This window comes from Metopolophium dirhodum, chromosome 6 (assembly GCF_019925205.1).
Source record: "Metopolophium dirhodum isolate CAU chromosome 6, ASM1992520v1, whole genome shotgun sequence".
NCBI lineage: Eukaryota > Metazoa > Arthropoda > Insecta > Hemiptera > Aphididae > Metopolophium > Metopolophium dirhodum.
Genome location: NC_083565.1, coordinates 26,807,162 through 26,817,848, shown reverse-complemented (window position 1 = coordinate 26,817,848; position 10,687 = coordinate 26,807,162). Strand labels below are relative to the sequence as shown.

The 10,687-nt window shown below is 36.9% G+C and overlaps 1 protein-coding gene across 1 annotated transcript; it reads right to left on the bottom strand.

The window, feature by feature from the left end:
* Positions 1 to 5,179: 5,179 nt before the first annotated feature.
* On the bottom strand, positions 5,180 to 5,524 carry LOC132947597 (ADP-ribose glycohydrolase OARD1-like). The gene has a single exon (XM_061017886.1). It carries the CDS (start codon positions 5,522 to 5,524, stop codon positions 5,180 to 5,182), a length of 345 nt encoding a protein of 114 aa, XP_060873869.1.
* Positions 5,525 to 10,687: the final 5,163 nt, after the last annotated feature.

Sequence of the window (10,687 nt, the reverse complement as noted above, 5' to 3'; positions counted from 1 at the left end):
ATAGTAATTAATAAAAAAAAGAAGAAAGAGAAAACGCCACTCAAGGGTAAATGACAGAATCAAGATACAAAAACATAGAGAAGTCGTGAAAAATTATACAGATAAAAATCCTGAAGATAATAGGAAGACTGTTGTTAAAAGATATACAATCGCAAATCCTGATGTACAGAGAGCTTCTGTTTCTAGATATTCAAAAAAAAATCCTAAGGTCAATCGAGATGCTGTTCAAATGTACAGTAAAAAAAGACCAATGATTCCATGGAAATCAAAGTGTTTATCAGGTTTTAAATACAACAACACAATAGACTACTGTAATGACAAAGTTATTTCTATAGGACAGCCAACAGAATGCAAGTAGTGTTCTGCAAAGAAATGGAAGGAAGAAAGCAAGGTATTTGTTGTAGTACCTAATGGTAAAGTTGTTCTTCCTCCAACTGAAACACTCCCTGACCTACTACACAGCCTACTTCTAAACAATCATCCTGAATCTCAACATTTTTTAACAAACATTAAAAAATACAACGGCTGTTTCCAGATGACGTCATTTTGGGCTAAAACTGTAAATTTATGTGGCTTTATGCCAATCTTTAAAATTCAAGGCCAAGTTTACCATAGAATAGGAAGTGTTTTACCTTCATATGCAAACAAACAAAGAGCAAGGACAGTCTTTGAAGGTGGCAGGAGAGGATTTATGGAATGACTGTTTCTCTTATGGCCAATTATACGTTGCCTGTTCACGTGTAAGCTCTTCTGATAGTCTGGTAATACTGCTTCCCGAAGGAAGAATCAAAAATATTGTATACAAGGAGTCTTATACTACTCATATCTATATCTATAATAATATAAAAAGCAAAAACGATTTACTAAGCATAAAAATATATATTGCACTCAACAATATTACAGCTCAATGTCCCCAGCATCCCCGCCTCCAAATTTTGATTCAAAACCTATACCAATCGTTTGTAAAAATTAAGTACGCTAGCGTTATATAAATAAATTAACTTTTTTTTAACTTAATAAAAAGTTAACAAAAAGTGTGTAGTAACTTTTAACTTTTTGTTATGGGTGCATATTAACTTAACTTAACTGAGTTAAAAAAAAATCATTAACTTGCCCAGCCTTGATATTTTTTAATATTGGTTGCCTAAAGTTGCAAATTAGTCGCAAAATATTTGTATGACTTCGTTGTAATTATCATAACGTGGTGGGGCCAAATTCACACACGTAGCGCCCCCACCTAAAAAATTTGGAATAACTGGAAAACCATTGAGGTACAAACGATTAGTATGTGCTTAAACTCAAAATTCAAAAGTGGGGGTGCAGCGTTTCCTTGGAACCCCCACTTTAAAACTTGGAATAACTGGAAAACCGTTGAGGTACAAACAGGTACAAACGAGGTAAAATCGATTGGTAAGTGTTTAAACTCGAAATTCAAAGGTGGGTGTCTCAGCGTTGTCTCGGCACCCCCAAAATCAAAGTAGGGACCATTGGAAAACCATTGAGGTACAAACGATTTTACTTAAGGTACAAACAGGTACAAACGAGGTACAAACGATTGGTATAGGTTTTGAATCAAAATTTGGATATGAGGGTGCTGGGGGCATAGACTTCAATATTACCCATAATATTCTAAAATCTATACATATAAAATGTAATATTAGTGTTATAATATTGTAAATATGAAAAAATACACATGTTGCTACTGTTACGGATCTCCCTGGAGGTACAAACAGGTACAAACGAGGTACAAACGATTGGTATAGGTTTTGAATCAACATTTGGATATGAGGGTGCTGGGGGCATAGACTTCAATATTACCCATAATATTCTAAAATCTATACATATAAAATGTAATATTAGTGTTATAATATTGTAAATATGAAAAAATACACATGTTGCTACTGTTACGGATCTCCCTGGAGGTCCGTGCACAAATAAAAACAACGAACACTTTCGAACTAATTACTACTCTCTATATTTAACTTGAAAAGAAAAACTTACAATTCACTTAATGAATTATTTAATGTTTTATAAAAAATGGTCTGACAAATATAATGTTCTGGTGCGAATCACAATGTTCCGTCTACTGCTCTGAAATGCCACTGGCACGGCTTGCTATACGAGCCGTGCCTGTACCCAGCGCTTGCCTGGAATTGCTGTCGCAGCAATTCCAGACAGTCGCCGTCGTACAATATTATATTATACACTATTATATACATATACTAGTTAATATAGCCAGGGGTTCTTAACATCCCCCAACTTAAATGGAACTTCGGGACCTAAAGGTTCCCTAATGTTCTGTACAATATGTTTTCACAACTAAATTTTTGATTATAATGTTTACTTATCGATTATTTAGTGATAAAATATCCGGTAAATCCAGAGATTAGATAGAAATTAGAGAATCTGTTGTTACCTTTGGTATCTTACTTATTTCTATTAGCCTTTTGGATAAAGAATTAAAATCGTGTACGATACTTATGTCTTTTAGGTTCTGGGGAATTATATTTTTAAGACTCTCTGATAATACTGATTCATATTTTTTGCTTTCTGGAATTAAATCAGTAGAGATACCTCTATTAGATCTACTTGTCGGAAATATAATGGAATTTTCTGTATGGATTTCACAATCTTGGGAGGTGGTCAACCTTCCTACGCCTGAGATCTGAAATGTTACTATTTGTGGAGGTTCCGCACATTTGATGGTCACTAAAGTTGGTTGTGTGTAAAATAACCATGCATTGGAATCCAATAACTTATCCCAAATGGATGTTGTTAATGTTACCAGTTTTATTTTGCAAGTTTCTGGGATTGGTTGATATGTTAGAAGTACTACTTCGCAAACGTTCGATCTCGAGTGGCGGTGAAATGTTTGACCACCTTTACATAATTTGTATGTTCCTAAATTTACACATGATTCCCACTGTTTCCCTGTCATAGTGAAAAATTCCTCATTATCATTGTTAATTACCAAATATTCGACTTCGGGTTCAATTAAAATTAATGTATTGGTAGAATATATCATTGGTAATGAAACAACTCGATACACATTTAATACTTTACTTGAAATCAAGGGTATTTCAATAGAAAATATTAAGTACTCGTTTTGCACGAAAATCGTTATTTCAGAGATTTTGAAAAGGTTTGGCATGGACTCGGGTATTACTTCTATAGGGAGGTCGTTTCCTATGGGTAAGTTGATTTTAATTTCTTTTAACTCCCGTAATAATTTTCTGGGGGTGATTACGCTGGTGTGGATCTGACCATCCAGTGCTGCATTTATAATGGCAACAAGGTTTTGTGTTTCGTAAGCATACTGATTGAGAGTTACCTCGAATAAAAAAGCTTGCTCTAACAGTTTATTTTTAAATTCTAATTTGTTGATTTTAACGATACTTTCTTTGGTCAGTCTTTGTAAATACTACAAGTTATTTTCGAGTTTCTGATGATGTTCTGTGACTTCCTGTGAAGTATGATTTGCATCCAGTATTTCTGCTTGTACAACTCTTGTTTTTTCTTTGACTAAATTAATATTCTGAGTTTTGTTTTTGGTTAATTCTACGATCTGTTTAAATATGAATTCGGTGTCGATTTTCGAGTATGCACCATACAAAACATTGATCAGGCGCTTGAAGGTACCTCCCAATCCTCGGCGATTTCGAATTTCATTATTTGAGTTATGCTCTATCGATAACATCGCGTTACGACGATTTAACTGAATTTCATATAAATATGGACGGGTTGTAGTAGAAAATTGGTTTACGAATTGATTACAAATGTTTTCTATTTCTGAATTACCAAAGTTTGCTATCATTTGCTTACAAATTGTCTCCATTTCGCTATACTGGGTCATCAACTTTTCATATTTTGTGGTCAAGATTCCAATATCCACATACGTAACCAAGTTCCATTTAGTGTGAGAAGTTTTGATCATTCCGTGAGATTCATAATAGAATCCTTTGTGATCCGGGAAGGTAGCAATGTTATAATTCTCTTGAGCTTCTGATGTACTATCCCATATCCACATTATCAGGATTACCATTTTCGGGAATGACGGATTTTTCTTGGAAATTCCAAAGAATGCCATGATGAGTTTCCTGGAACAAATTAATTTTTCTTGTTTCATTTTTCGTGAAATAACTTTAGTAAATTTTGGTGTATGGTCTGATTCTTCTTGTTACTTTTTTTTATGGTTATATTTTTATTTGTCGGATTTACATCTAAAATTTCATACGGACCCAACCACTTCGGGGCCAGTTTGTTTTTCGCGGCTTTTTCTTGTAGTAAAACCTTCTGACCAACTTCAAAAATTTGATGTTTTGCTGTTTTGTCGTACTCTTCCTTTGACTTACTCTTTGCTTCCAGCAAATTGCTTCTTGCAAAAGCCTGAGCTTCTTGCATTTGTCTTTTGACTTCGAATTGGTAGTCATTATAATTGTACTGAGGTTCTGGTTCGTTAGTGAAAGATGTGGGGATTTTTACAGAATTTCCATAAACCAAATGGTATGGCTGGAATTTTGTGGCTGAATGAACAGTGGAGTTATGGCAAAACATCGCATATGGAATTTTGGTATCCCAGTTTAGTTGATCTTTTCCGATAAAATTTCGTAAATATTCTGCAAAAGAACGATGACTTCTTTCGAGACTGCCATTGCTCTGAGGGTGGTAAGGTGTGGTCGACGTCTGTCGAATTTTAAGGAGTTTACACACCTCTTTAAAAACGTTGCTTAAAAATTCCGTACCACAGTCTGTCACCAGACTTTGTGGTATTCCGTGTAAGCACACGAATTTGGTCACAAAATGTTGTGCTACCGTATTCGCTTCATGATTCTCCATGGGGGAAGCCCATGCGAATTTAGTGAGGTCATCTTGTAAAGTTAAGATGAAAGAATTTCCACTATGTGAACGAGGTAGTGGTCCTACGACATCTAGGAATATCTTTTCGAAGGCTCTGGTAGCTGTGCTGGTAATCACCATAGGCTCTTTTGGTGTTCTTGTCGCTGTTTTATTCTTTTGACAATCTGGACATTTTTTTATGAATTGTTTGATTTGTTTTCTCATGCCCTTCCAGTTATGTTCTTCATACATCTTATTGAACGTTCTAGTTAATCCATGATGTCCTCCTAGCGGGTTTTCATGCAATTCTTTTTTTTTCTGTATTTTCTGATCTTCTGTTAATTCATCTCTGGTGTAGATACAGACTTTGATGTTTCAAATTTCCAAAGGTGTTTCGATACATGTTTCGGATGATTTCCCATTGTAGTCCATCTGCTTCACTTCCAATCCTTGGACAAGCTAGACTGGTTATTTTTAATTGCATACACAATTCTTTAAGTTTCTGTAAACAACTATAGATTGCTTGATACGTCGACTTTTGCCAGTGATGCTCTTTTGTTAATAAATAAAATATTGTTCGTTGTTCTGACTGAATAACGGTTACATCAGTAACTGATTTTTGTTCTTTTCGCAATTGGTCCACCTGCCCGAATTTCCGTCTCATTTGAAGGGCGATACCTCGAGACATATTAAAATCAGCGGAAACGCTATGTGCTATTGATATAGTAGGTTCTGAGTCGAAAATATTACCTGGTAACTCAATTACATTGGTAGTAGGTTTAGCTTCGGTATTTAAAAAAAATTGGTATTCATCGGAAGGCTCTGTATTGTATAGAGGTTCTGAAGTGTTCGAGACTTCCGGTAAATCTATAATGTTTATTCTGTCGGAACCATTTTTAGACGTTACCCTATCTTCTAGTCTTGAAGGTTCTGACTTGATTTTGGATCTAGTCGTGACAGTTCTGATTCAACTTAATGCATCAGAGTTGGTGTTAGCAACACCTGGCTTATAGTGGATTTCATACTCATATTCTTCTAGTTTCAACCTCCATCGGATTAATCGGGACCCCGGGTCCTTTACGTTGAAAAGCCAGCCTAACGCTCGATGATCTGTAATAATTTTGAATTTCTGACCATATAGATACGGTCGGTATTGTTTGACTCCCCATACTATTGCACAAAGTTCCTTCTCCGTTGTATTATAATTTTGCTCTGCTTTGTTTGGAGTGCGCGATGCATATGCAATTGGTAGATCTTTCCCAATTGGTCCTTGAGATAATATGCAGCCAATTGCAAAATTGCTGGCGTCACATGTGAGATTGAATGGTTGCTCAAAATCAGGGTATTGTAGGAGAGGTTCTTTGGTGAGAATAGCTTTTAATTTGTCAAACGATTCTTGGCAAAGATCCGACCAATAAAATGGAACATCCTTCTTTAATAACGACGTGAGCGGTTTTGCAATTTGTCCATAATTCGGAACGAAACGTCGGTAATAGCCTGACAGACCCAAGAATGATTTGATTTCCTTAGCACTTGTTGGCGTTGGAAATTTTACTACGCAATCAATCTTTTGTGGGTTAGGCCTTACTCCTTTGTCGGTTATAACATGTCCTAAATAGTTCACTTCTTTTCGCATGAATGAACATTTTGACGGTTGGAGTTTGAGGTTTGCTTCTAGTAATCTGGCGAATACTTCTTTTAATTTCCTTGAATGATCTTCAAGGTCTAGGGCATAAAAAATGATGTCGTCCAAATACACAAATGCTTTGATCCCATTCAATCCCGTTAATACGGAATTCATTAGACGTTGGAAAGTGGCTGGAGCTCCCTTCAACCCGAATGGAACTCTTAAAAATTCGAAATGACCTTTGTCCGTAGAAAAGGCGGTTTTATTGCAATGATCTGGGTGCATTTTGACTTGATGGTACCCTTGGGCCAAATTCAACGTAGTGTAGTACTTGAATTTTCCCAATTGGTCCAGAATTTCTGTAATGGTCGGTAGAGGATACGCGTCTCCTGTTGATATCTGGTTTAACTTTCTGAAGTCCACGCACACGCGATACTTCACGACTCCGTTTTCATCAGACTTCTTGGTAACTACGAGTAATGGCGCATTCCAAGGGCTTTTGCTCGGGGCAATAATGTTGTCCTCCTCAAGCTTCTGAATTTGTCTGTCAATTTCTTGTCTATGCTTAAAAGGCAACCGATATGGACGTACATTAATCGGTTGTGTGGCCTCACTTGTTTTGATCTCATGATAAATCTGGTCAGTGCAAGATAGTTTATCTCCGTCTAGATGGAAGATATTTGAGTATTCCTCACATATTGGCATAAGAGATTCTCTTTCTTCTTGGTTTAGATGATCCAAATTTAATTTTTCCCTTAGGGTTTCTAAACGGCCTTGTCCGCTGATCTTTTCTGGTATGTTCTGAGTTGCATAAACATTAACTTCATCAAACTTATAGATAGTAATTGATTTCGTTTGTGCTTGGGTAAGTTCCACTGAAGATTCCGTGGGATTAATCACCGCTATGAGTATCTGATTCTGGTGCACTTGGTTAACCGTATTGCTACATAGGATATTCTCTGAAACCTTTTGAGCTGGGATTAAAAGTGTTTCACCCTCTTGATATTCTGTGATAGGTATTGCGATTAAAGTTTCTGTTCGAGCTTGGATTTTCATGTTATCGGTATCTGGTACTATTAATTCATTAGTTTGATAATTAATGATCGTATGGTTCCCTATTATAAAGGGTTTCCCTAAAATTACATCTTGTGTAATGGGAAAGTTGGAATGTACTAATTGAAATTCTACTTGCATCATACGCTCGCCAATTTGAATACTTATAGTTGTCCGTCCTAATGTTGGGACTAACCTGTTCGTTGATGCCCTTTAAATAGTAAATGGTATCTTCGTATACCATTACCTGATCCAAAAGTGAACAAATTTTAATTAGATTGAGATCACTTCCTGAATCCAGTAAAAATTTAGCATTGGGGTTAATTGTCTGAGATGTTCTGCATGTAAACGTATTATCTGTTCAATTTGACTTTAATGTGAAGATTCTGGAAATGATATGGCGGCGCTTTTTATGCTCCCTACCGGACGTCCGCCGGAAGCGCCCAGTTGATTTTGGTTTTCCGAAGTCTCTGCTTGAGCTGCTTCATTCCTTTTCCCGGTAACATATTTTAATTTCCGGCATACATCTTTTGTGTGCCCCGGATGTTTTACAGTACTGGCACGTGACAGTGTTCACTGTAGCTTTGGAGGTTCCGTGTGGCGTGCTGGAATTTTTTGATTGATTTGTGTTGTTACCTCGGTTGGATCTACAATCGCGGGCCCAATGTCCTGGTTTATTGCAAATGTTGCAAGAACCATTTGGATTTTTCGTTGCCACCGAGTTTCCTTTGTACAGTTTCTTGGATTCTTTGGATGACAATATGACATCCTAATCCGTTCTTCCTCTCGGGGGCTTGTATTGCCTTATCTAAAGTAAGCGGGTTTCTTGCCTTAATGTAGTCCTTTAGGTTCCCCAAGCCTTCCATAAAGATTTGAATTACCTGTCTCTTAATAGAAATTTCCATCGCTTGAGCAATTTCTGGTGAAAAGTCTGCAGTTTCCTGTTCAATGATAAGATTTTGTAAAGCTTCTACTCTCATGGAGTAGGTCAGAATATCTTCACCATTTTTTTGTTTGATGGCGTACAATTCTAAAAATAGATGTTGTGTGGTTCGCCGAGGTTCTAGACTTGTTTTAAGTGTTTCTCGTAATTCTTCCCATGTGTCGAATGTTTTAAACTTTGTTGCCTGCCTCGCTTTCCTGGTTAACCTGGTTTGGAATTGCCGGTTCCACTACACATGACACAACAAATTCGCATTTTTCAAGGAAAATCTCTAAATTTTCGGTGTCTTTTCCATCAAATGACTTTGGTAGTGGCCTAATCGCATCTTGAAGTCCTATTTGATTATTTGATATCGATTCTCCATGTCTCGAACTGGTGCTATCTCTTGTCTTCATGATTTCCTGAATCTTTAGATCAATTAATTGGCTTAAATCTGGATTATTTGAAATGTCTGTGTTCAACTGTGGTCCTAGTGCACCACTCTCTGTTGGTTGATTTTTATCTCCCATTATTTCCAATGGTTTTTGATTTACAAAAAGCTTAATTCCTTGGTTTGTCGATTCAACTGTGTCGTTTGAAGACCAGTCTAATAGTTTTTCTTGATTGGTCTGTAGAATTTTTGTGTTTTGGGAATTTTCTGAATTTTCTGTTGAAGTGGTTTCGAAGGCGACGTGAATTAAACTTTTGTCTATTTCCCTAAGTTCTTCGTTAACTTCGGTTAAAAGACTATTTGTTGCTACAGACAAATCCGCCTCCTTAATAAGTAAATGGTCGACGGAAAGTTCGTGTATTTGACGCTCGGAATTTGGATTGTCGGGATTGGAGCACCTTACAGGTAAACTTACTCTTGGTGTAGGGGTAGGGGTATCAATAACGGACGTGTTAGCCCCCTTGGTGGTTGAATCCTCCCCCGAATTTGCGCTCATTAAAGTTTGCCTAAGAGTTTCCTAAAATGTTTATTCTCTAATCGTAAAGAGATATAAAAAAAGAGAATTCGGAATAAGAAACACTAAGAACATGTGTTTACAAAGAAATACCTTTTTTCTACCATAGGTTTATGTTAATATACGATGTATAATAATTTATTATCCTATGTTTGTAAAAAAAAATTATTTAACTATAAACAGAGCTGAAAACTTAATGCTAAATACTCACGACCACCACAATTGTTCGACTATAATGGATTGAAATGTTCAGTGTTCGTCTGCGTCTGGTCGTTGTGATTGATGCTGAATGCTCTGGTATATGACGTCGAATTGATCTCGGAACAATAACACGTCGAATTTCCTCTTCGACACCTTAACCACTTCGGAACGATGTTCTACGCCCCGAAACTGCTGGCGCGGGGACCAATAATTAATTATTGGGTTTGGCTTTGATGATTAAATAACGTAAATATATCGTTATATTTTGATATAAATTCGTTACGGCGGCGCTATCGTGTTTATAAACAACGAGGGCGGCGCGCGGCGGCTCTGATATCGTATTATCGTAACAGCTGTGTTGTCGTCAGTTTTCAAACGTCGGCGGCGGCGACACGGATGTCGTCACAACCACGACGGCGGCGGCAACACGTACGCCAGGCCCACACACACACGGCAGCTGTCTGTCGTCAATTTTTTTTTTTTTTCTCGACGGCGTATGTATGTTTTACACCACGCCGGGAATTTGCTGATCGCGCGTTTATAGAGACACGTTCACACGCAACCGTTTGCATGTATATATACACACCATATAGATGTATATAAAATATATAAAATATTATAAAATAATAATATCTTATACTATTAGTGTTACCTTACGCAACTTGTGTACAATGTTCTGTTTCGGATGGATACGCTTTTGTTCGTTTCCTTTTCTTCTAATATATTGTTGAAAGTCTAGTTCGGCTATTGCTCGTGGTAACGGGATACTGATATTTGTCATGATCCCACCGCTGCCACCAAAAATGTTACGGATCTCCCTGGATGTCCGTGCACAAATAAAAACAACGAACACTTTCGAACTAATTACTACTCTCTATATTTAACTTGAAAAGAAAAACTTACAATTCACTTAATGAATTATTTAATGTTTTATAAAAAATGGTCTGACAAATATAATGTTCTGGTGCGAATCACAATGTTCCGTCTACTGCTCTGAAATGCCATTGGCACGGCTTGCTATACGAGCCGTGCCTGTACCCAGCGCTTGCCTGGAATTGCTGTCGCAGCAATTCCAGACAGTCG

Excerpts from the sequence above, each read along its gene's own strand:
- LOC132947597 (XM_061017886.1), bottom strand. The coding sequence starts at position 5,524 with ATGTCTCGAGGTATCGCCCTTCAAATGAGACGGAAATTCGGGCAGGTG.